We start from the raw sequence: 27,452 nt of genomic DNA, 5'->3' as shown, positions 1-27,452 counted from the left end.
CGGATGAATAATGACAGCTGCTTACTGGCTTGACGGTTATACTTGAAAATTGATCGCCCCGACATGAGATTAACCCTAAGTACAAGCATAATTTTTTTCAATTTGGTGGAAATTTATGACAGTTTGCATTTGAAATAGAGTAAGTAACCGGAGATACCAAAAAAACTAATATCGTATGCCGTGGAACTCACCATAAAATGCCGCTTGGTCGGTCACATGACTCAAAAAGCCATAAAACAAAAAGGAAAAAACAGTTTTTTTTAAAGCATCTGTACAGCTAACTCGTTATGACGGTCATTCGGGTCCAGTTCCATGAAAAGAGAATTTTATTATCAGTTAAATAATGGAGCCAGCTCTGCTTTTCACTGAGGCAAAAAAAAAAGACACTTGAAAAATGAAGAAGACAGATCTTGAAGATGGCTACACCTTTGTACTCTCTTTAGTGCGCGGCGTTCAGGCGTGCGTGTGAGGCCTTTGAAAGCTATAAAATTTGACGCGCAGTCTACAGGGAGGACCGTGTATCTTAGGCGAAAGGTTGTAATTTCGACCCGTCACCTGAGATCATAAAAATAGATCATGTCTTAAGACGAAGAGGTGTCAGTATCTTTAATTACGAATTGTCGGTAGGAAATTAAAGGAAAATTTTGTTCAAAGGTAACATGTCTAATACAATATTGAAAAAATAAAGCGGCGTAGAATCTAATTAACAAAGGTCTTATTATGGAATAAAACTGGCAGAAACGTGAGTTACAAAGATATGTCAATTTTCGTTGGTATACATGTTAGATATGTGCGTTTTTGCTCTTTTCACGTTGGTTCAAGAAATATCATGTTAAAATAGGGTCATTAAATTGCTGATGATTAACTTTCCACATGTAATATTACAGTTTTTTCTCTATTGAAATGTGGCTATGGCGGTGAAAACCGTCAGCTAAAGTAAAAGAGGATGCTCTTCAGAACTAGACTTCGCTTTGGAGAATTCATTGCTAATCAAGAGGTACTTTCCCTCTTCCCAAAAGATTTCCGTAATTTCCATTCAATATGATAATTATTCTAAAGTGAGACACTACGTTGAGCTGAACATACATTTACTGAAATTGAAGAAGAACATCATTCTTGACACTCATGCATGATTGACAGGAGTACTTCATGAAAGAGACTTAATGCCCAACGATATTTATCGATTTTGTCTGATTTTGCGGATTTCATAACATGTAGGCTGAATAGCCGGTGTATGTTACACAAAATGGCATCTACTATCATACAGTTGAATTCCAATTCTGAAACCCTCGGTTTCTTCAAACTCCTCGACGATAACTTGCACGAAAGTGTCTTTCCGTCTCGATCAAATACTGTGATTTTACCCCGCGTATTCCTTTTCACCCAGAGGTCTGGAGAATGGGGTTTTAATTTGCCTTCAACAAACGAAGTAAAAGAAATCGATAACTGGATACGTTCATTGTACTTTACATTTCACATGATTCCGCGAAAATTTGTTCTGCGTTTGAAATACTTCTTGCTGTCAAAACGTCAATAGACCCTTAGAAAAATTTTGAAAAGTTCGCTAAAGCCTCATATCTTATTGATGATCTTTTGCAACACGTTTGATAAGTTGGTTGTCGAGACGTTCCTCGCCCTTTTCAAAGGAACAGCCGGAGATATAGAGACATTTACTAAATCCAATAATTTGATGTCAGTGCAGTTTGATGTTGAGTTACTACACAACCCGTGTATTCATTTTGGTGCAACAACCAAAGGTTATGACAGCACTTTGAATGTAGCGAATCATAAAATTATCAAGCATTTTTTTTAGCATTTGACAAAAAAACTTTTGTAACGCATATTATTGCTCCTAATTATATTTTCTTCACATAGGTGTTTAGGATCCTTCTTCATGAAAAGAATACTGAGTAACCAAGAAGTTCAGGATATTATTTAAGACAACAATTTTCAGCTAAAGTAAAGTAAGATTAAATAAAAGACGTCAAAACCGTGAACAGCCAATCCTATTACGGAAGACAAAACAATTCCACTAATCGGATTTAAGGATCACCTATTGTCGTAACTTTAAAGTTCACCAAATGTTGCGTAAATACTAAATGCAATCGAAGAGAAATGACGTGTTGGTTTGAAATCACAAGAAACACATACCAGATTGATTTATTGTCAGCAGTCAAGAAAGCGTATGTTTTTCTCACACATTTAATTACGTTCATAACAAAGCGTTTCTACTCCTACATCTCCAGGTGTATGGCTAAAAAAAAAGGTCAACAAAACACTAACTCAACATGAAAGCCGGGGAACATTTATTTTCTTGAGGTCGCTGATCAGCATTCCTAGTAAGGCATTACTATTTTTTAATTAAAAAATACTGAACGATAGAAATTTTGAAGTGCAATTCTTTGAGACTATCGCACTGGACTATTGAATTTAAATTTTATTTCTGCCAAATAGATGCAATTTCAAAATCCAAACACTTACCGCTGTGAACCTTTGTTATTAAGCTATCGTAGCTTGAGCGGCGGTAAAATATAACCAGCGGTTTATATGGAGATGACATTTCGTAAGTTAGGCATTTTGAAAAGTAACTATTAAACTGATGAAAACTAATCACACCTTCTCACATAACTCGAGTCCGAGACTGAAGAAGAAAGATCTTAAAAGTAAATCTATGGACGATAAAACAAATTGATAAATGATCAGTTTCCCACTGCCAGTAATAAAAGCTGACATCATTTCCTGGAAACAAAACAGTTCTTTAATTTTTCTATAATAATCTGATTTTTTCTGAAATCGAAACGTCCTCGAAGTGAAAGACGCCCCAAAATACGGTTGAGGAAAGCGTAAATTTAGACGTAAGTGACTGTTAACATTAAAAATTTTTACGTGCAAAGTTCGCAGAATAACTCCCTCACCACTTCGTTAAATGGATTAGACTTAATCATTCAAATTTTGCAGTGCTCATGCAACCAAAACGCACTTAAAAATAAGCCCTTGTCAATAGCTTTTGTGATCGAAAATTTAAGTGTAAGTAAAATATCTCACACTAAGGTAATCATGAAAATTGATCACTGAAAACGTTACTTTCTTACCTCACAAATTAAAAACGCATATAGAAAGTACAACTTGAGAGCATGCCCTGAAATTCATCGCTCGTTCCTTCCTCATTAACCGAGCAGGTGAAACAAAAACAATATGGCTTTTTTTTTTTTCGCAGATATAGCTTTTATTTTCATAGTTTGTCTGCCTCCTTACCGCTTCATTGTGAAGCGGATATTTGTAGCTATTGGAAATGGTTTAATTAAACCTTCGCTGTTGGCAATCGGCAAAACAAAGTCATTGTGAAATGCGAGTCAAGAAAATTTGGTATTAGCATGGCGTGAAAATACTTGCTGAAAGGTCAAGCTCTAACCCAGCGTGTATACCTCTAATACTTTCAATTTCAGTTTTTTTTGTATGACATACATTAACTCTTCGCTTCACAGAACAGTGGCTATTTCGACCGACGAAATCAGCTAAAATGTGTGCTCATTCCTGTCGGAGTCACAGTTCAAATCAACACAAGGTATATCAATAGTTTTGTTCGAAAATAACTTAGAGCTTCGGAGGTATTAACGTTAAAAACCCGATAGTACCGTTGATTTCAGTTTGCGGTCTGCTTTCATTTTTGTGCACTTCAATCAACAAAACAGATCTTAAATGTATCTCACATGTACTTAAAGAAGTGTTCACCAAGCGGTTTTCTAGCATATAGTGAAGTTCCAAAGTTATACTTTAATTCTGAGGAATGTTTTTCTAGGCAAGATATCCTGTTGTTGTGCAAATTGTTTTAGGACTTATCATACACTAGTCCACTGAACTCATGTTATTCAACCAGACTGCGTCAAGAAAAGTAATTAGATAATCGGCGTCTCCTGCTACGCAGGGAGGAAGTTCAAGTTATAAATGCAAATGGCGTAACTCGTTTTTGTTTTTAATGAGAATAGTCTATCTGATAAGTTACCTAAATTCTCAGTGTTTTCAAAATTAAAAAGCATGGATGACACTTAAACATTATTACTATCATTATAAACCGAAGGAAACGGCGACTGAAAACTGAAAACATGCATTATCCATTATCGCAGAAAATTGATCCTACATGGAAGTGCCACCGTTCGCGAATTGACTAGAAGCGAGAGTCGGTGTATTACAACATCCTTTCAAAATTCTTAGCAACAATCGCTATTTATTGAATGTTTTCAATTATCTTACAAAATTTTTGCAAAAGTTCATTTCAAGAGCGTTCATATAAAGAAAAACTGAATTCAATACAGTTCAAATTATCGGTAATTGATATGTTAACATCATCGAAAAGAAAATCTGGGAAAAACGTAAACAATACCCTTTTGCGTGTTTTAAATCGTGAGGAGCATTGAGCTTTCGAGAACATTTTTTACGGACGAGCTATGGATGAGATGATGCCAAAAGCATGCAATGAAGCAGATAGAGTGCAAGAAAGGGAGGGAGAGGGGGAGGGGAGGGGAAGGGGGAGGGGGAGGGGAGAGGAAAGGGGAGGGGAAAGGGAAAAGGTAACATGCAGGGTCTAGTAGCGGGCCGTGGTTTTCCAAAGGGCATGAAGTTCTGAATCAGTGACGAAAAATTTAGCAGAAACGTCTGTGAAAAGGATCTTATAATTAAAAATGATCTAATACTTTAAGTTTGCAAGCCTTCATCATATCAGATGGGTTTCTATTTCTCGCAGAACGATGAGCGATAGACATAAAACACTGAATTGATGTATCATGGCCGACAACAGCACAACATCTCCTACTCCTTCCCAGGCTTCTGCTCTGACAACCGGCAATGTTGGTCTCATTTTATATCTGTCTTTCTTGGTTGTAATTGCTTTGTTTGGAAATGGCCTGTTGTTAACAGTAATTGTCAAGAGGCAACTTCTACAAAACGTTCATTACTATTTCATACTCAGCCTAGCTACGTCAGATTTCCTGAACGCTTTGCTGAAGATTCCCACCACTATTCTTGGAAAATTTGATCGCGGCTGGTATCCAAGTTACATCATCTGCTACTTTACTACTCCTCTAGGGGTACTTTTTGGTGCAGCGTCCGTTTTCAGTTTGTCAGCGGTAGCCGTCAATAGATACTTTGTAATTTCGTCACCGCTGAATTACTCGGACAGAATGCCGCCTTTACTAGCCAAGATCATTCTGGCCGTGATTTGGCTCAGCAGTTTTTGTCTCGCGACTCCACCTGTGTTGTGGAGGGAAAAAGAAGCAATCTGCCGTAGTGGAAACATCTCGAAAGAACATTACACTTCTGAAGTGTTGTATTTTTTTCTAGCGTTATGGCTATTCGTGATCCTGATTCCAAGCATAGTTATGAGCGTGTCGTACGTGAAAATTTATTTGATTGCTCGTTATCATGCTTTACAAATAGACTCACAAAACCAGGCCAGTACACTGTGCCAACAGACAAAGAAAAGACGAAAGGATTTCAAAGCTGCTGCGGTGTTAGCCGTGATTGGTGGAATTTTCATCCTTTGCTGGTTTCCTTTCTTCGTCGTGCAGACTGTTCACAAGTTTGGTAAAAGTAACATCAGTCCGATCTATTTTAACGTTTTCTTATGTGTCATGTATACAAACTCGGCGTTAGACCCTATTCTGTTGTTTCTTTTTAACGCCGAGATACGAAGAGCATTGATAAAAATGCTCTGCAAAGCGCTCTTCAAACCCAAGGCACTCTCATCTCAATCAGAGCTGTCTTCGTTTTTAAATCAAGGAACATGACGGAAGGAAGAAAGACCAAAGAGTGATCCCGAACTATGATAAATAAGAGCTGTACTTATGTAACATAAAACGGCGGTAAAATGTTTTAAATCTTTCAATTACAGGTCGTCGTAATAAAATGCTTCGACCAAGACTCTTATCTAAAACACACCCAAGTAAACTAGCGAGGAATGTGACACTTGTCAGAATATCAAAGGAGGATGCACCAGTAGATTCTATGATACAAAGTTTCTGAAAGATAACCATCACTAACTTAATTACACATGAAACCGTTAATAGACAATAGAACACAAATGTACCATGAAACATTTCTGAGGGAAGAAGTGAAATGAAGACCGTCGATAAACACTTGGAAAACGCGAACACAATATGCCCAAAGCAAAGGGTTGTAACTTTTAAGTGATGGAGAAGTTTTAAGCTCACAAAATCGATATTTCAGATTTAAGCTTTACTTCAGATCATTTCAAAAGGATAGATGTTGAAGCTTTGTAAAGAGATTGATGTTCACATTAGTCTTAAATTTGTTTAAAGCTCACAACTAGACTGACTGAACACAAACGAGCGACAACAGTCCTTCTCGGGACTACACTCATCCGGATGATCAAACTACACTATTACATGTTACCCCTGGGTTCAAACCATTTACTGTTTTAAATTTTAATTCAGAGTTTTTCTACCAAAATGCCAAACACTTGGCTTAATCTTTCGGTCATCCTTGCTTCTTCAGTCATCTGAAGTATAACACAAATGAAATTATTTCAGTCGAGGGTAGTTTACACCATAGGCTTTTGAAAGCAATATAGGAGTCATACCGTAGCTAGGTTTTAATTTCCATCGTATATTGTGGATCAAAAGCGGGAACCTTTCAAACTCCTGCCCATTAGAATGCTTCTCATGAAATTTGAGCATGCGCAAACTTTACCACCTCAGGTAGCGGATGACAAGACATCACTCTGCTCCGCCAGCCACACCCTACAAAATCTGAAATTTTGAACACGCACCGACATGTTGACCCACCTAGTTGAAGCAGAGTCCCCATTTCTTGTCCCTGCTGTAACTAGGAGTTGTTGAGCACCATTTCCTTTTGTATCTGTGTCCATCAGTTGTACAAGAATGGTATAGTTTATCTTTGAAACGGAAAGGAAACTCGCAGCATTTCCCACGTGAATTTCCTCCATACGTATCGACACCGCTTTCGCAAGTTTCTAAAAACAATGTTCTAATGCTTGATTCAGCTCTAAAAATGTGTTCTAAGATCCCTTAAACATTCTGATATTTAAGTAGTGAGTACATAATTCCTTAGATCGTTCCCCAGTTGAGCGTGATAACTAAACTTGCCGCGCAAAATTTGGAAGAGGAAGCCTCAGTAACTGTTGGCACTGAAAATTCTTTACGTAATCACATGACAAAGGTTCTTTTACAGCAAATATATATAATTCGCCACTCAGTGCACAGTCTTGGGTACCTCTGGCTACATTACAGCGATGCTTTATGCCCAATTATTTTGTTCCCTCTGTGTGAAATCTTCGGCAATCTCATATGGTATTATTGTAATAATAACAATTCTTAGTATCATGGTTATACTGCTATCATTATCTTAATTACTATTAAAAAAGTATACTCCAACACTTTCTTGTGCCTACATTCTACAGCATACACCAGTACGTTTTTCTTTTGTGACTTTGAATTCAGAACATAAAACTGACTTACCAATCCAGCACTTGTGAGCCATAAAAAAACTCCCGTAGTCATAAACAGAGCACTTTGCAACATTGTTCTTGAAGTCTGACTCAGCCACTTGGTTTCCAGGATTGAGTTGAATTCGAAGAAAAAAAGCTCCGCTGAAGATGCCGGTGTAGTCGATCCACTGACAGTCAATCTTATGACTGTAAATATCAAAGCATCCGGGAGATAAGCCTTGGTCACCGCCCCTGGTGCAATCCCATTTCTTCTCGAAGCCCGGATCACAATCTGTATCTTCCAAACAAAAACTGGCCTTATGCCCGTCAGCGGCTTTTCCCCAGTTACCCCGACCTTTAAAGCGAAAAGCGATTTTGTTATATATAGATAAAAGATTGAAGTGGCAAAATTGTGGAACAGTGAGAATATTTCGTCCCACCTCTTTGACAAACTAATCGCGAAGAAACTTGGGCTGAATCAATTGTATAACGATCTGGCGCCAATAACGCTTCCAACAAGAGGAATTAGTTTCCAAAATGGTGGATTCGAATCGCGAATTTTTTAAACCTGGAAACATACTTTTTCCTTTTCTCGAGTTATTTTTAAAATGATACCCAATTTTTCGTAGTTATTTTTCCAACAACCTCGGCGATCTTTTTTTAAGCTCCTACTGAGTGTGGTATCGATTTCTTGTAGATTTCGACGGTGGAGTTTTGACAAACTATATGAGGATTTTTTTCCATTCTTTGCAAGAGAAAATTCAGGGACATCATTCTTTTCTGTTGTTCTACGATTCCTCTTTATTCTCATTATGAAATTGGAATTTAATGAAGATAAATATTTTAGCCTGAAAAACTCTAAGCGAAAATCTCGCTGAGAAAATGTACTGATGGATGGAGCATGTCATTTGATAACTGAGTCCTTGCGCGAAACTGAGTTAAAAATTAGATTTCTAAAATATATTCATAAATTTCGTTACAAGAAATAATTTCGAAAAACCAAACATCAGCCGGTCAGATCGAAGGAAGTGTAATGAGCCATGAGAACAAAGATGTTGTTCGTGAGACGAGCGCTACAAGCACGGAAAAAGTGTACATCTGATTAACTAAGAATTGTAGTCTGGCTCCTTTTTTAAGGAACCAGATCCTGAGGGCAAAGTGGTTGAGTAAATACTACTGAAACCATTTCGATCTAAGTTAGACACTCAATAGGAAATCTCTCTATCCCAAAAGACTAGTTGACAAGAGCAATCATGGCTCGTACTCACGTAGCAGAGCATAGGTAGCAAATGTCTCCATAGAGTGATGGTGGCCATGACACTGGTGGTACTGCCAGGCTGACCTGGGCGAGTTCGGTCGGAAATGGTCCCATCCTCTGTTTTCAATCTTTGTTGTAAATCGTAACAGTTTTCGCATCCGGTTTCGCCTAGCCCCACTTGAACTGAGTGGCAAAAATGATTAGGATAGGTTAATTTGTACGACTATTAATTCCAAATTAATATTTTTATTAATTAATTAATAAAAATTCCAAGCGTGAAGTAGAAAGGGTTAATGGGAAATTATTGCTCACAGTCGTTAATTATGGAAAACTACCAACGGAGCTGGCATTAAAAACATTTGCATAACATTTCCTCTTTAAATTTCCTGAACTGGCCTTGTAACAGAAGGCTAACTCTGGGCAAGGTCACTAACGAAATGTCGTTGTCAAATAAGTCCAGGAAATGAAATATTATAGTCAATTTTAAGCAAACACTCAAGAGTTTCTGGAAGATTTTTCGTGAGATCTCGAAGACATCACAAAACTCAGTTACATCACTGTTACATCAACACTTCCTTAGTTAAAATCTTACCGTCAGGGGACAACATACCTAAAGAGAACATCTGCACTTTTTGCCAAACAGTTCTCCTCATATGCACATTGCAGAAAGTCAACGTGGAGTGACTGCGTACGCATCTCTTCTCTCAAAGCTTCAGTATCGATGACGAGATCTGGTAACTCTGTTAACCAAAAGACGGTACACTGATTAGTCCAAGCTGTTATCGTTCTCTTTTTCTTTCCCTTCTTTTCATCTGCTGCCTTTACAAAATCATCTGATGGCGGATTTTTCATATAGATTTATTTATAATCAGCTTGGAATTATTATTAACAGATGTCATCCGACTCTAAATAATTCCTCTTAATATCCTAATTCTTAGGATACTCGCTATTGCTCCATCGACTACCTCAATTTCAAAAATATTTCTCCTGTCATTTTAATGTAAAGTGGTATAAGAAAGTGCCCCATCATTACATCACCCTTAATGTCTACTGTCGAAATACTTGAGCTTGTTCTTTTTTCCACGTGTATAGTCCTTGAAAGGGAAGACAGCTTTCCTCTTGTGCATTGAACAACAAGAATAACCCAGAAACTGTAATGAATGGATCTGAAATCAGTGAGACTTATCTTCTACGGAAACTGATTTAATTTTGTTTGCTTTTACGCCAATTAAAACAAAATTCGTCCAGGGATACAAGTTCTCAGGCAAATCTGAACGGAAAAGTTATTGAACCTTACCATCTATGCAAATGACTCCTGCTAATTTGTGTTTGTGGCTGCAAGTTGTATTGTCCCACTGATGACGTTGACAGTTGTAAATGGAGATCTCGTCCACGCGACATATTACTCCAGACATTATAACTTTCAGATTTGTGGGGCCAAAATAATTCTGCGTAGCTGCTTGACTAGCGTATCCAAGATTCAACTGTCGGCACACCACCATTGCTTCTTCTATTCGCCAGTTATCTGCACAAACAGTTCCCCATCGTCCGTCACGAAAAACTTCCACTCGACCTTCGAAGGAATTTGCACCACCAGCGAGCCTAATCTAGGAGACAAGAACAGAGCTTGAAATTTACGACTAGAGACTCGATTCCTGTTAAATTGCATCATTATAAACAACTACATATCACGTTGTGGTAAAAATGGAAAGGATACTTTTGAAACCCACCCTTGTTCTGCATCTTTACATCATGAAGTTAGGTATGTCCTTCGTTGGTGTCCCCCCCACCCAACGGCACTACTTCAGGATTTTTAGACAGTTCGCCAATAGCTATCATTTTTTCGTGGCAATAGAGAGGCGCTGTAAGACAAACTGACCACTCAATCCACCTTTTAGCGCGTTAACCAAAGGCGAACGCTTTTTCTAGTATCTTACATCAGTTACCGTGATTCTCCTTTTCGTGGTGCATAACTATTTTTGACGCATTTAACTTTGCATGATTTTTGAGGTTTGCCCGTCGCATCGTCGTAATATACCAAACTGAAAAGTCGTGTGCCTGAGTTAGCCTCTCATATAGCGCCTAACTTAAAGTATCTCAGCCAAGTATTTGGGTCGGAGCGACCACTTCACACAACTTTGGCGCAGTCTTGGATCAGCAGTGATTGGTCCTCCATCAAATTTGTATTTAAAATAATTGCAACGGAAAGTTGTTCTTCGTTTGTTTGAAATTCTCGCTTCTCTATGGTGTTTTGATCCCTTACCAAACCATTTTGTCACAAGTAGCTTTGTATAATTTGAAACACATCTGAAAAGAATTGTAGTTCCCTTGAACGGAGTTTATGAAGTAGAACCCTTTGCAATTGAAAAAAAGTTTAATATTTGTTATTTAAACAAATCAATAAATTGTTAAGAAATCCAGGGATATAACCTTATGGCCTTGAAGTTTTGGAGAATGACATTTGACGCTAGCGTCTTCATAGTGATTACATTCTGTTCTGCGCCAACCGTGATGTTGACATTGGTTGATGTTTCTCTCGTCACCCTGACAGCGTAAATTGTGCAGCATCTCCTAGAAATGTACACAAATACGCTTAGTCAATTTTGAAAACACTCATTTGTAATGCTTCCATGGTTTCATGATAATATGAAAAAGAAGTGCGATTTTTTCCCTATTCCGTATTTGAACCCTTATCTTAGCCCCCTTAGACCAAACTGCCTTCGACTTTCATCCAAAATCTTTCGCTAATATAAATATATATATATATCAAAAATATAAATAATATATTGAAAAACATATCAGTAAAGAACTTTACCTTTCCAATACCTCTCCCAAAGTACGCGCTGTGGGCTGCTACTGCCGCTGACCCATAGCCTAAAAACCTGCAGATTACATTAGCTTCCTTCAGTGTCCAGTGGTCGTCGCATATGGTTCTCCATTCATTACGGTACTTCATTTCCACTCGCCCCTCAGAAACCATGGCACCACTTCGAAGTCGCACCACTGGAGGCTACGAATGTGCAAGTGAATTTTTTAACAATGTTAACTACCTGTCCAAGTAAAATTTAGAACCGAAATTCTTGCTTCTGTTTTTGATGTTTATTTGTTTGTTCAATCATCTCTGCAATCAAATTAATATTTTGACAAGTGTTACTGCCAAAAAAACTACTGAACAAGAGTTTTAACCACCTGCGTGATATTTTTGCGCGCGCATTTGATCCTCAGTGCTCCTCCAATCTCACATTTGTGGTGAATCCAACCTGCATGGTCACACGACACAATCGATGACTCCCATCCTTTGCATGTGACTTGGTCCAGCCAATAGACGGGCTCCAAATCTTGGATGGTTTCTGTATAGGACCCATTTTTCTCAGCATTAGGAAATCCCAGTTGGCCGCACAACACGAACGAGTTCAGTTGAGTCCACTGAGAAGGACAAATGTAACCCCACTCTCCCTCGTGCTCCACTTGAACGACACCTTCTGATATGTAGTCCTCAACAACTGGGCCTTGTAACTTTAAGTTCACGTGTACCACCTCAATAAAAGAAGAATCGAAATCATAACTTAAATGAGCAACAGATCTGATTTTATCACATCCTTGGGGTAAGGAATTAATTAATACTTTGTGAGTTTTCGTCAAAGAGACGGAGATATATAAGGCTTATCATGAGCCGGGTTAACCCTTTTACACCCTATCATCAGTATGCATATTCTCCATACTGTTCTCTATACATTTCCTAAGATGCTGACGGGGAGAATTTGGTTAACAATCAAGAGCTTCTTCAGTTGGTAATCATTTCCTTTATTCATGTGACCTGATGCAGGAGCGATATTGTACGGAGAAATTAGATACTGGTTACTCTTACGGATCAGAAGGTTAATGTAGAGATGTGATAATTAAGTAGGACGGTATGTCCGTCACCCGATTTATTTATTCTATTCTCTTTTTAATCTCAGCTTCATTTGGTGCAAAGTCATGCTCACCGAGACTTGAACCCAGCCAAGTCTATCGGATGCTGCACCACTGAGAGTATTGAAAGCCACACGTGCTTTTTTGAATACCCTGCCAATGATATTAAGAATGCTCATTATGGCTCGCTTATAAGTGACATAGTATTCTTCATACCTCTCCGCTGGCTGATGATGGCTCGGGCTCGAATATTGTGTCACTTCGATGTAGCTTGCATATAACACCAGCCTGATGAGTTGAACGACAGTTGTGTTGTCCCCAGTCTCTGTGTGAGCATCTTTCAATGTCATATTCTCTACCACCGCATATGACGTCATCTAACCAAAATTTTCCATCTCCACGACCAAAGGTTAGGTGTCTAAGGACATTTTAAGCAAAATGTTAAAAATTGTTATCGATGCTGTTTGGTAAGTTATCCACACAGGGAACTCCACATAACATAAGTTATCCGCATAGGGAGATTTATTTTCTGCATACAAACCCACAGACAACCCACAATTCCTCCAATCGCTCTGACGAAGGGCTAACGCTCGAAACGTCAGCCTTTTAACTCATTACGGTGGCCTATTCACGTTTTCAACTCAGTTGTTAACAATAAATTACTTGCTATTCTCTCCCAGCGACGCAGCACCACGGTCTCTTTAGAAACCTACCCCTTTTACACATAGGGAAAACTTTCCTATATACTTTCCAAATCGCTATAGGGGTAAGTTTCTAAGGAAACTATGGAAGTGCGTCGGTAAGGGGTAATTTCGTGTCATCACCTGAGTTGATAATGTAAATTGGCCCAGAGAAATAAATTTTAAAGCTGACGTTTCGAGCGTTAGCCCTCAATCAAAACGAATCAAGGGGTGGGGGTTATGTGTGGTTTAGATACCGAAAGATGGAGCTGCACCATTGGTTGGGACATATGATAACGTGAAAAACACAAGAATAAATAAGTAAGTTTTAAGTTAAAATAATCATCTTTATTGTCAAACTTCTCCTGAATTGTTCAAATGGACAATTTCGTATGGTCGACCTTCAAACTGCAGTATGCATGACAAGCGTGGCGAGTGTGAGACAAACGCGAAGTACGTGACTTGCCCTTCGTGCTGTCATCGCTCATGCCTCGCTTTTGTTATCGCTTACCTGAAAATTGACAGAAAATTAACGCTCTTTCTGTTTCTATGTTCCCTATGCACTTAGGAACCTTTAAACACCACGCATACAAAAATCATCAGCACAAAGCACTAGAGGATGACATTTGCTGACCCACAAGATAGAAACGTATGCTCACCCTTTTGTAAAGCGCAACGCATCTGGATATCCAAGCATTCTACAAACTACATTGGCCGCCTTCTTGTTCCATCCATGGTCACAAACTGCTCTCCATTCGTCGTCGTATTTCACCTCAACTCGGCCTTCAAACTCGTGCTTTCCACCAATAAGTCTCACCTCTGTGCCACCGGCAAACCTCAGGCAAGAGACGAACGCGATAAGCAAAACACACATCATGTTGAGTCGATCTTCATTTGGTGCCGTCCGTTGCATAAGTGAACAAAACAATGTATTTTTATGGGTAGGCCCGCTGCCAGAAGGGAAAAACAAGTATCTTTTGTATTTGAAAATTTGTGTCGACATCAGACACGCAAGTAAAAGTATCAAATTCCCTTTTGACATCACGCAAAGGTTACTAATAAATACTAATACAGTATTAATATAGCGCTATTTCTATTGCTATTCAATAGCGCTTTACAATTCATTTATAAAAGACATTGATAAAATTTATAAAAACGTAAACATCACTAAAATATGAGTAAAAAACTAGCTAATAAAAAATCTGTAATGATGAGAGTAAAAAACTGTGAAACTTATAATAGAACTAATTCACTAACTAATTAACTAACTAACTAACTAACTAGCTGACTAACTAATTAACTAACCAACTACTTAGCGACCTAGCTAACTATAAAATAGCTAATCAACTCGCTAAGCTAATTATAAAATTTGTTAAGAAGGTTAATTATAAAATTTGTTAAAAAGGTATGTCTTTATACAGGTCTTAAAGTCTGATAGCGAGCTGCTCTCTTTTATGATGTTCGGAAGAGAGTTCCATAGAGTCGGTGCTACAAAAGAGAAGCACCTGTGACCATAACTTACTAGCTTGACAGGTGGTACTTTAAGTAAGTTTTTGGAGGAGGACCTCAGATTTCTGGTTGGTACATAAGGCTTCAGCAGTTCAGTGATGTAACTTGGGGCTTGTCCGTTGAGCGCTTTGAAAGTCAAAAGTAATATCTTGTAATCTTGTAATCTTGTAGCCCATAACATTCCAAAGAACGCACGCGAGGGAGACTACAAGTATGAAAACTTTCCGCGAAGAAGGATTTGAGACAAAACAAAATAAAGGTGCTTTCATCAAGTTGTAATAAGATTATCAAACCATGGGGATCTTAGAAAAGCTTAATAGACCATGATGAGATTTTTTGTAATCATAATTGTCAGTTACATGTACTAAGAAAGAATATAAAAGCGGTTTTATTTGAGAGTTGCACTGCTTGAGTAACAACTTGGAGTTGGGTTTGATCCGCTAGTTTAATATTCAATATAAATTCCGTGTTTCGAACAATTGACTTCGGAGTCATTACATTAATTATCTATTTTCATAACGTTCCGCAAACTTTACTCGTGATTTGCCTATTCGCTAAAAAAATACCCTTAATTCAAAACTAGAAAGAACCATTTCTCTAAAAATGAAACCACAAAAAGTATTACCTATGTTTGTGATTCATTCCCCGGTCAGGGGCGCTTCCATATCAATAATCAACCGCTCCTTAAAATAATGATCAGTTCCTCTTCTCTCATGACCCTTACATTTGATTCAAGCGTGATGTTGTAAGGAGAAATTAGAAATCAGTCACTCTGTGAGCTAAAGGGTTAAACAGCAACGTCTTCTTTACACTCATCCTTACTTTTTGGAAAATAAACAAAATAACGTCGAAAAGACGCCGGCTCAAAACCAATAGAGACCCCGATTCATCTATTTCAACGGCAGTCAACCAAATGTTGGTGTGCTCGCAGTAATGCGAAACTGCTTCTCAGTGGTACTGTATTTCATGGGTTGAACGCAAATTGCAGCAATATATTGCACTGAAACAGTTGGCAATTGATGACGATGGGGGAGGGGGGGGAAGGGGGTGAGTGAAAGAAAAAAAAGGATTTGGAAACAAGACTAAAAAAAATGGTGAGGGTAATTTTTAACATTCAATCAGAACACAAATAACATGCGATACGAAATGAAAAGAAAAAGCAGTGATATTTATTTGAACAGCAAGCTCATTAAGATAGAGCGAGCACCCACGCTGAGAGCATTACACAGCGAGCATAACTACATAACAAAATGAGGTTTAATTGTGAAATTTGATCTAAAGAATGTGTTATGATGGAAGTTAAGGAAAGAAAGATAAGACAAAATAAATACTTACTCGATATTTAAGGAAGGGCAAACATCGATTGTGTAAAAAGAGTGAAATAAATACTAGAGGAGTAACAATCACATGAGCATGTTCACACGTAGCTCCCTCGGACATCTTAGAAATTATAGAGATTAACGATTTTTTTGAGCGGCTTAAGCTCTTAGAAGCCTAGTGAGTGAGGAAAAATTTCGTGCCTGAATATTTCTCGTATACGTAGGCAGAAAGATGTTGACAATGTAGTGTCAAAACTTTGCTTGTAATTTGTATAAGTTACACCAAACTCTCTCAACATTGAACCATGTAAACCCGGAGAGCGTGAGAAATATTATCTCCTACTAGCACCGAATAAAAATTTCTTGATAGTCATGTCTCAAGACATCCAAGCGGTTAAAGGCGCCCAATTACTTAACTTTCTCTGGGGTGGGTAATCTAAGAAAAATGCGCTCTACGCTTCCTTATACCTGGACAACTTTAACAGGTACATTAGAAATGTAAAATTTTTTCCAGAGATTGTATAATATATTTTCGAGGCAAAAGCTTGTAGGAAACAAATTCAATTGGCAGAAAAAGGTTTTGGAATGAAAACACTGTTACACCGAGTAATTCGCAGTATCTTCAACTCCTGATGCAATAAAAGTTATACAAAGAGTTGCCAACAAAGGTTGCAACAAAAGTTGCAACAAAAGTTGCAACAAAAGTTTGCAAACAGTTGCTAAGGCTTCCGAGGGAGAACTGCCAGCAAACGTCCAAGGCTAGACATACTCGACGTAACCCCCCCCCCCCCGAAGGTGCTAAATGTTAACTGAAGGCTCATTTGAGTCACGTTATGAGATCGACAAGTAATAGTAGCAAAGTAATAATAAAATATAATAACTACTTTTTAAGCTTACGATAACTCTATGGTTGATATATTGCCAACATTGTAGGACACAAAAATCCTTGATTTCCACCCCTTCCCTACTAGCAACGACTTGCACCTCCCTCCCCTTCCACCTTGAGCAAAGTCATATTTCACATTGCATTCGATATATGGCTTTTGAAATAATCATGTTTGGGATGCAGGTCAGTTTAATATTTTAATCGTAACATATTCCCCACTTTTTGTCTTTTTTAAACTCATAAGTGGTAGAGCACCACCTTTTGATAAAACCATCCGTGGTACAGTCATGATAGAGTTTGCCTTTATAGAGGAACGGGAACACGCAGCAGTTCCCTCCGGAATTTCCACCATGTGTATCGATCCCACTCTCACAGTCCTCTGCGAAGAAAACAAACAAACAAACTCCGACTGTTATTTAGAAACCCCTCTGAGCAGTCACAAAGTCCAAAAACGGTGTAAATTTGAAAATATATATGAAATTTTTATACCTTTATTTTCTCATAAAAAAGAAACTTTTTACAAGAAAACAAGATATATATATATATATATAATATATGTTTCAAAATTACGACGTTTTTGACGGGGGTATATATATATATATATATATATATATATATATATATATATATAAATGAATGTGGGGGTAGAGTCTACCTTGGCATAAAGTGCTCAATGCTGTGGTAATAGAGCTAAGTATACATACGTTAAAGAATTAAAGAAGACGCATCGATTCCCTGTGACTCTGAGTTTCGCGCCTAAGCGCTCGTCAGACAGAACTTTCTGTCTGACGAGCGCTTAGGCGCGAAACTTAGAGTCACAGAGAATCGATGCGTTCTCTTTAATTCTTTAACTTATATATATATATATATATATATATATATATATATATATATATATATATATATATTCGACGACTTATAGTCATCGATGAAAATGCCTTAAATTGGAAATGAAGTTGATGAATACGGGAGATCATCATCTGTTACATCAATCTTGCATACCAATATTTTCAGTTTTCCCGAAACAGATAAAAAATTATTAAAAAAAATTGCGCATAGTTTCCACAAAACAAAACGCTGAAAATCTACCATCTTCCTTCAAGAGCAACGATCGGCGCAGGACACTCTGTATCTCTTTACTTAACTGTAGAACTTGAAAAGTTCGAAAATTGGAACATAGTAGTTTTATTGCTTCGTTGATGTTCCGGTACTAAAGTTAAAAAATCACAAATATTAGTTCGTAGTTGAGATATCAGTCATCTCTAATGGAAACTAGAAACTTTCCGTATTTATTCAGTTACCACACTATTGTTTGCAAGAAATAAATTGGATTCTAAATAAACGCCGCCCTCGAATAAACGCCACACTCGAATCACGAAAAATATAATAAACGCCGCGGCGTTTAATCGAGTAAATACGGCAGTTCCCTCAAACACAAAAATTGCCAGCATGTAAAATAGTACCCCTGCAAGAATTGAATACTTTACGGTAGCAGAAGATTCATCACGTTATTGTGATCTATTATCAGACTCACCCAGCCAACACCTGAGTGCATAAACATAGGTTCCGTAATCATACACTGAACATTTGGCTACGTTGTTCTTGAAATCTGATTCAGCCACTTGGTTGCCTGGATTGATGTGAACACGAAGATAAAACGCGCCGTGTACGAAATCAGTACAGTCCACCCACTGGCAGTCGATGTTATAGTGATAAATGTCATAACATCCTGGTGATATGCCCTGATCTCCCATGTCAGTACAGTTCCAAACTTTGTCAAACCCAGAATCGCATTTGGTGTCTTCTAAACAGAAACTAGCTTTGTGTCCTTGGGAAACCTTTTTCCCGCTCCTCTGACCTAAAACGCAAGGAGTGAAACTTAAAGACTTTATTTAAGCCCTTATGGTAGAATGAAACAGCTATATGATCACCTATCAAAATTCCTATCTATAGGCTGACTCAATATTTGCCCAGCTTAAGTGAAAGGAGGATCTATGAGGATTTTGAAATGGTTTGTGATGATTTCCGGAAACGTAGCACATCCCACGCTAGCATCTCTCAAAAACAACACAAAAAGGAACTAAACCACCGACGAACAATAGCAAAAAAAACACAATTGTGTGAAACAAAAAGGTCTTTATCGGAGCTTTCTACAATTCTTAAAAAAATGAAATAAAATAGAATACAACAAAGATCAAAATATAGTTAACCAAAGGGAGAATTTGATCGTGCTCCATTTATGGAACTGATTCATTTCGTTCAAACACCGTCATAGACCCAATACATTCGCAATTTAAAGTGTCGCCATGGTGATTGACTATTTCGTTTTTACCTTTAAACTGACAGTAGGTTCACGGCATCAGCAATAATTTGTACTTACGAAGGAGGTCGTAAGAAGAGAATGTTTCCATGGAGTGATAATGTTGGTGGCATTTGTGCCACTGCCAAGTTGACTTGTCAGCTTTTGGTCTGAAGTGATCCAACCCTCTGTTTTCAACTTGAACACTGAATCGTAATAGTCGCCTGCGATAAGTGTCTGAATATCTGAAACCGACATGAGAACATGATCAACGTCATTGTGCAAGTCGTAAAACTGTTGAGACAAGGTAGAACTAAGTTCTTGTCTACAAATATTTTTGAAAATTTTACCTTAAAAAACGTGCTGCAGACGGACTGAGACAGTTTTCTTCCATAGCACATCTCAGCGCCGATAAGGGAAAAACATTCAATTCCATGTAACTTCTGAGAATATCGGTGTTAACGACAAGGTCAGGTAGAGCTAAGGAGGGAAAGAACACTTCAATCACGCGACTCTATTTTCAGAAAGAGATTCATAGATCTCCAGAAAAAGTCGGGAAGGGATTTCGATCTCGTTTGAGTGAGCAAAGGAAAGGTTACGAATGCGTGTTAGACAGTTACATCTCTGTGAAAAACAGACCGAGTGAGTACAAATAGCTACTAACAGGTACACAAGAGAAATGCAAAGTCATTGTTGAAAATTTTCTGACCGTCATCTTTTTTTATCGAGTGGCTATGGCAATGGTATAACTTATGATGTTAAAGTGCGAAAGCACACATCTTTCATCATCAAATGACCATTCCCTCAAAAAGAAAACAAGTTAACTTCACAACCATATTAACATTTCTGCAAATTTCTTTCGTTAAATGATAATATAAATGAAAAAAATCACACGCGTCTGATTGGCTGAAAACAATTGTATTTTTCATGTGACAAGAGTGCAAAGTTACAACAAGAATAAAAGCGCGCGCGGTGCCAATATTTCGTCCGTCTTGACCTTCTATGATGCGTTTTTTATGTAAATTATTAACAAGCAACATCATGACATGATTTCTCGTGCAAATTGGTGAAAATAAGCACCTGTAAATTTTCAAAGAAAAAAAAATTGCACGAGCTCGTTTGAAAAATTTACTCGTGTGTATCATCCCCAAATTGCACGTGAAATCATATTGTTACCTGTACGAAATGGACCGCTAAGTGCCACGTGCAAACTCTTAAAAACCATAATACTGAGTGTTATTGAATATAGCTTTTGTATCACACGTGACTGAACATGCAAAGAGTGTAAAAGTCTTACCACTAACGCACACGACTCCAGCTGACTTCTTCTTGTCACTGCAGGTGGTGTTTTTCCACTCATCATGCTCACAATGGTAAATAGAGATATCGTTTATATGACATTGAACTCCAGACATGATAACTTCAAGATCTGTTCGACTGAAGTTTTGTTCCGTAACTGCTTCACTGGCATATCCAAGATTCAACTGTCGGCAAACTGTCATAGCTTCTTCTATTCCCCACCCTTCAGCGCAAACGGTTCCCCATTTTCCATCATAGAAGACTTCAACCCGACCCTCAAGATGGTTTGCGCCGCCCCTAATGCGAACCTGCAACAGAAGGCCAAAACTAAATGGTACTTGTGTGAACTTGTCGAATCCAAAGTCAACATGCTACTGCCTTCTTAAAACCAAACGTTAGTGTAAAAGCCTATTCTCATTTGCTGGCCAAATACAAACCAGTATCTTTTTAACCACATCAGTTACAGTTTCGTTATTTACTAGAACAGTGGATACCGTGGAAGGTGCGCTCTGATTGGCTACTCGAACTCTGAATATTCTTTGTTATTCACCTCTAAGTTAAAATCATCTTTTCATGCTATATTTTCTCATTGTTTTAGTATAAATTAATATATCATATCAATAAAGGAATTCCACCAATATCCCTCTTTAAACACCTCAGGTGGGAAACATTGATTTCCTTCCTTGCTCCCAGCAAAACAAATTGTCCAAGTTACCTTTTCACATGAAATGAGATTTCATTTACGGTGATATACATATGATATACATACATAGACAGATGTATTATTTTAGTTAACATTATATTGCCTACCTCATGGCCTTGAAGGGAAGGCACGTGACATCTAACACCAGCGTCCTCGTGATGATTACAGTTGGACTTGAGCCATCTTCTTTTCTTACACTGTCTAATACTCTTCTCAGTACCCACACAATACACATCATCGAGCATGATCTGAGTTCAAAATTAAAATAACGAAATCAACGGTTGTCATTTCCTATATACGTTAACACGTAAAGAAACACGGCTACCTCTTGGCTTAATAGCAAACCACCGTTTGGGAAATGAGTTCACGCTTCTCCTCCTCCTCTTCTCTCGGAAAGGCACAGACTCGAGAGAGATGGACATCAAGCATACGGTTCTTCCCAGGTTGGTCCATTGCAAGTTTCTCCGGGAATTTGTCATGATGGCTTGACACATTACCCCGCCCATTCCGTATTGTGTGCTCGCTATTTTTTGGATAAGGCTCTTAGAGAATTTTTTTCCTGGTACAGTCGGCTCTCACCTTGCGGACACCTGGCTATTACGGACACCCCGCCATTGAAGACAAGAGTCAGTCCCCCCGGCGAAACGCATAAAGAAATGACTGAAATTAACTCTCGTTATTACGGACTCTCTCTATTACGGAAATGCAGACACTTTCATGCCGCCCCCCTCTCGCAATAACGGACACTTGAGTACTTCATCCAAAATCCTGACTCACATGATAAAATGCGACATTACGACAAAGGAAAATAAACAAACCGTTCTTCAATTGGATGCGAACATGAAATGTTTTCTGTTTGCGGCCGGATTTTGTCCGGTTCACGAAGCCGCGTTAGAATCTTTCTGTTAGCATAGTTGCATATTATTTCATATATACAGAGACAAAATGATTTTTTTCTCTCGTACCCCGCTATTACGGACTCTCGTTATTACGGACACGTCTCTGAGGGTGTCTGCAATAACGGGAGTCGACTGTAATCGCTATACTCTTAGCCCGACACCGTTACTCGCGGTAGAAACAGTGCAAATAAATAAAAAAATACCACTGAGTATAGATTATTGTAAAGGTAGACGACAGTGTTTCCTGGGCACGATATAATACCTTTCCAATTCCTCTTCCATAGTACGCATTTTTTGTTGCTATTTCCGCTGTACCGTAACCCATTGACCTGCAGACCACATTAGCTTCTCTTATGGTCCAGTGATCATCACAAATGGTGCCCCAATATCCGTTATTCTGTACCTCCACACGCCCCTCCGATACCAGGGCCCCACTTCGCAATCTCACGTCTGGTGGCTACAAAGAGGAAAAACAAGGTCCAAAAGTGCTACCTGATGTCAAAAGGCAGCAGTGTAGTGGCCCAAATTTCTGCAGTGAAAACCGAAACCTTGCAGTTTGGCTGCTTTTGCTAACATTAAGTTTTACGTCTAGAAGAAAAACGGGTGTCACATGATGAACGCTGTCCGATCTCTTGAAAGGATAACCGCAACAAAGAGATCAAAAATTGATGCAAACTTTTGTTTCCTGGCTTACAGACGGACCCTCATTGAATGTTTAAAAACGAAACAACCCCCCCTCCTGGCTCTTCGGTAAATCAGGGTGTAATGCGCGAGGCTGTAAAATAGTCCTGAATATCTAATATCTACTTTTGAAGCTTCTCTTACTGCGCTTATTGGCGTTGTGCAAAACATGTAATCTGTTAGTGAATAAAATTATCTTTCTGGTCCCGTGCTGCCGATCTGACGATAACGGGCGAGAGAGTTAGCTTTTTTTCGTATTCAGTGCTTCAAATAGGCAGTATTTAACTTTCACATTGCGCTGTCATCGAGAGAGAAAGCCTAAAGCAAGTTAAATTCGATCGAAAGGAAAGCCTAAGACTTGAAAAAAAATAAAATTCCGATAGCTGCTTTAAGACTAGAGAGATTTGATTTCTTTTGGCTTCCCTGTATCTGTTAACTGCGATTTGTATCAAGATACTCACTTTTTTTATTAATCGTCTGACACACTCGATCCTCACCGCTTCCCCCTCTTCACATTGATGACTACCCCACCCTGCATGGTCACATGACACAATCGATGACTCCCATCCTTTGCACGTCACCTGGTCCAGCCAATAGACGGGCTCCAAATCTTGGATGGTTTCTTTATGGGACTTAATTTTCTCAGCGTTAGGAAATCCCAGTTGGCCGCACAGCACGAACGAGTTTAGTTGAGTCCATTGCGAAGGACAAATATAACCCCACTTTCCTTCATGCTCCACTTGAACAACACCTTCTGATATGTAGTCATCAACAACTGGGCCTTTTAACCTTATGTTGACTTTTGAAACCTGTATTGAGATTAGAAAGAAAGAAACATGTCATGCAATCTTGGATTCCCTCTGCGTGAATGAAACATGTACGGTTTTTTCACCATCCTTAAGAGGAGGTCTATTCCAAAAGAACCAACACAGATCCGCCCACAGTTTTTTTTAAAGGTTGGTCTTTCGGGCACTATAAACAAAAACGTTTCTTAAATCATCAATTGGTAGATACGTATATTTTCGGCACTTTTTTGAAGTCTGATCGATCATTGTTTACGCTATATTCTAGACTGACTTTTTTTTTCATCATAGTCCGGAGAAATAAAGCGTCATATAACGATTGATTTGTTCAAGTAATGCGCACCCTCTGATTGGTCGAGGATTACATCGTGTCTTGCTCGCTCTCATTGAATCTACAAGCAAAATCATTGGAAATTTCAATCTAGTTTGTGATTAGGAACCGGATTAAAAAATGATGTTATCGACTAAATTTAACAAGATTATACCTGACCGCTGGCTTGCGAAGGCTTGGGCTCAACAATGAGGTCATTCAAACGCTGTCTGCAAACAGCACCAGCCTGACTATAGATTTGACAGTTGTTTCGGCCCCAGGGCCTATGCGAACACTTATCAATCGAATCCTCCTCTCCAGAGCATTTGACGTCATCAAGCCAGAACTTCCCATTTCCAACGCCAAATGCATGATGCCTAGGGAGCCAAGCAAATGGAATACTCAGAGATAACTTGAGTTTGGGTAGAAGTTGTGAGATTTAACCAAAATTAGCCATCTGTTGTGATGATTTTTAAGGCGCGAGTGCTTATTTTTCAATTTCCTTGCCATGCAAATGACTTTTGCTACGACTCAAACTTGAAAGGATGACTTCTTTGAAGGGCTTAGATTGTGCTGTTACTCGGAGATGTCTGTTGGGAACTATCAAAAAACCCGGTTCCTGGTGATTTGACAATCTGTGTACCCTAGTAACAAATTTCACAATGATCAATTGTATATGGACTTTATGTTAACCAATCCTTAAAGTGTACATACATTGAACATCTCCGCAGACTTTGCGACGAGTGAGAGCCAATGATGGTCATGCTGACTTGCATACCGTAGAACTTTCCAGAACATTTCATCCAGTCACGAATTTATTATGTAATATTACTAAACTGAACAGTTATTATATAAGCTTCTGGAATGTTCTAGAACACTTTGTGAATATACATAAAGACTCACTTATGTAGTAGCAGAAGTAGTTGTTGTTGTCGGAGCGACGACTATTTTGAAAGCTATACCGAGAGAGAATTACTGCGGAAGATTGCTTATTTCAAGGAACTTTGGAGACAGCAGTGAGAATGTGTCAGTGGTGAGCCAGGATATAGACTGTGGTGGGCTTAATTAAGTTTATTAACGATAAGTATTGTATTGTTTTTAGAAGTCGCTCCTTGTTAAGAACATTACTCGCTGTTTAATAAAGTAGTTGAGTTTGTGGGATTGTAGTGTTTCTCTGTCCGTTAGATTATACCATAACAGTGAATTAAAATCGATCACTACCGAATTTCCGTTATATATTAAAAATGATTTCATCCGCAGTAACTGGAATCCTTCATGGCAGGAACAAGTTTTCATTTCCCTTCAGAGCCCAAAATAAAAAAATAAAATAAGAACGTTCAGCCTCAGCCCCAAAGTCAGACGTTTTTATAAAAAAAAGATAGTGTACTGTATGATAGTTTTTTTTGGTCAGAGTGGTTCTGTTTAAGTTAATGCCAATTGGTTGCTGCGAAAAGCCGTTCTGTGAAACAAATAGCCGAGATTTACATGAATATTTGGAAGGTGGAAAGCTGAGAGCTAGAAGGGTAAAAATTTCAAAAAGGAAGTCATTTCGACAAACGATTATCATTCATCACGGACCGTTTAACAGCAAACATGTCAATCAAATTATGGTAGCGAATCACTAACCATCCTCGATCTTTGATTGGACAAAGAGAAATACAAGAATGACAGAGGAAAGAAAGCTCTAAATATATATTTTTCCTTAGCATTACATCTTTTGGTTCTCCAAAATTACCAGCTATGCAGGATGCAGGCTATTCAATGCTCAAAATTATATACATGTACCAGATGTAAGTTACGCAATAGTTTAAGACTGGTAACAGAAGGCCAGCACTTAACGACATACTTTGTAGAGCAGATACACCAAGTCACAAATGCATTAATAGTAGCAGGAGGGTGTCTGAGAACGTAATAACATCTCACGCAGTCATTTTGTTATCTGACATGAAACATTTTTCAATCAATGTGTTGCCCATATATCTTCACCGCGGGCATTTCCGTGCGAAGACTTAGTGTCACACAATCTTTCCTCCAAGGGGCAAGAGATGAGCCCAAGAGAAGATCTCTACTCAGACCTGTACAGACAGAACTCCAGCTTAGTCGCCTCCCAATGACTCGTGTTCTCACGGACAATTTAAAATGGCTCTAGCGGATGAGCCCTAATGCTAAACTTTAGTCCGTAATTGCTGGGTTCTTTTACAATTAAAATTAAAAATAACATTAGCCATACAGTTTCTTAATTTTACTTGTTGAGTCAACTGGAATTTCCTCTTATTCATGACATCACCAAAATGTAAACGGTCTTACAAAGAGTCGCAGACTGAGCTCAAAATTATGCTACTTACAAAAATTTCAGTGCAGCCCTAAACAGAAACTTTTGACCATCAACCTAAGATGTTTCTTCAGGTATACAAGCAACAAATCATATGATACAGACCCCTTGGTATACCGCAGCACATCGGGGAATCCAAGCATGCGGCAGACTACTCTGGCCCCGTTCCTGTCCCAGCCGTGATCACAAACAGCTTTCCACGTACCATTGTATAACACCTCAACTCGTCCCTCGTAAAAGTGCTTTCCACCTTTTAAACGAACTAGAACGCCTCTTGAAATCTCAATGCTTGTCAGTACTAATCCGAGTAAAATCCAATTCATTGCACTTAAAACGTCGATAACGAGAATTCCAACGACAACAACAAATTCGTTTCGATCTGTTCCACCAAAATAATTCGAATCAGCTATGTAAGCAGCGCGAGGACAAAGGTATATGCGACATTTCACTCAATTTATCCAAAACATGAAATCAGATCTCCCCCGGGACTGCTGGTGAGTTCACTGAACAGACATCCCTTGTTTCAATTCCAGCAGTAGTCAGAACACAATAATTCTTTATGATGTCACAAAACGCTGAGAAGCGTGTTCACAGTATCCGGTTCCAACGTCACGTTCTACAGCTTTTGGAAGTAGCGGGGAATGAAAAAATGTGTTTTTTATCATGCATTCTTACTAAATGATTGGTTGTAAAGTCTGAGTTTGAACGAAGACGAATCTAAAAAAAGAAAGTTGTGGCCATTATTTCATATATCAGTTCATGTCATCACCAAGAGCACGTCTTCTGGAACTTAGTTTTTAGCTTTCTTGACAGTATTCATTCATTTACCCACCCGTCTATCCACTTCTCGTTAGTACGTTGGTTCGTTTGTTCATCAGTTGCATACATTCTTCACTTGTTGTTGTTTTTGCTTTTGTTTTTATTTTGTATGCTTTGCGCAAACGAAGGAAAGGTGGACAATGTAAGCAATTGCAATCAAATGAAATGGATTCAATAACTCATTGAATTTTTGTTATGATTAGTGCGAAGCCGAATCTTCACAAAGCCTTAACGTGCTTGTGATAAGTCATAAAATTTTTACCCTAAACTATTCAAATCAA

The 27,452-nt window shown here is 38.4% G+C and overlaps 3 protein-coding genes across 3 annotated transcripts; 1 reads left to right on the top strand and 2 right to left on the bottom strand.

Annotated features, from left to right (window-relative positions):
* Positions 1-4,781: 4,781 nt before the first annotated feature.
* On the top strand, positions 4,782-7,409 carry LOC113664815 (5-hydroxytryptamine receptor 4). Its single transcript, XM_027180752.2, has one exon. The coding sequence runs from the start codon at positions 4,782-4,784 to the stop codon at positions 5,781-5,783; it is 1,002 nt and encodes a 333-aa protein (XP_027036553.2). The 3' UTR covers positions 5,784-7,409.
* Positions 6,217-14,346, bottom strand: LOC113670928 (lysyl oxidase homolog 3A). The gene is made up of 11 exons (XM_089195185.1): positions 13,972-14,346; positions 12,849-13,050; positions 11,910-12,257; positions 11,536-11,730; positions 11,151-11,291; positions 10,018-10,327; positions 9,331-9,460; positions 8,731-8,903; positions 7,494-7,817; positions 6,801-6,988; positions 6,217-6,514 (listed from the first exon to the last, which is right to left on the bottom strand). Exons 1-10 carry the CDS (start codon positions 14,313-14,315, stop codon positions 6,801-6,803), a joined length of 2,355 nt encoding a protein of 784 aa, XP_089051311.1. The 5' UTR covers positions 14,316-14,346; the 3' UTR covers positions 6,217-6,514.
* A 1,622-nt stretch (positions 14,347-15,968) lies between these two features.
* LOC149050393 (lysyl oxidase homolog 2-like) lies at positions 15,969-26,929 on the bottom strand. Its single transcript, XM_089195186.1, has 10 exons — positions 26,458-26,929; positions 24,196-24,397; positions 23,369-23,716; positions 22,489-22,683; positions 21,435-21,575; positions 20,623-20,932; positions 19,676-19,805; positions 19,407-19,570; positions 18,561-18,884; positions 15,969-17,405 (listed from the first exon to the last, which is right to left on the bottom strand). Exons 1-10 carry the CDS (start codon positions 26,673-26,675, stop codon positions 17,224-17,226), a joined length of 2,214 nt encoding a protein of 737 aa, XP_089051312.1. The 5' UTR covers positions 26,676-26,929; the 3' UTR covers positions 15,969-17,223.
* Positions 26,930-27,452: the final 523 nt, after the last annotated feature.

The sequence above is a fragment of the Pocillopora damicornis genome, chromosome 2, assembly GCF_964200805.1.
Source record: "Pocillopora damicornis chromosome 2, jaPocDami1.2, whole genome shotgun sequence".
Lineage (NCBI taxonomy): Eukaryota > Metazoa > Cnidaria > Anthozoa > Scleractinia > Pocilloporidae > Pocillopora > Pocillopora damicornis.
Note: the sequence above shows the minus strand (reverse complement) of the source record. Positions and strands in the feature narration are given on the sequence as shown.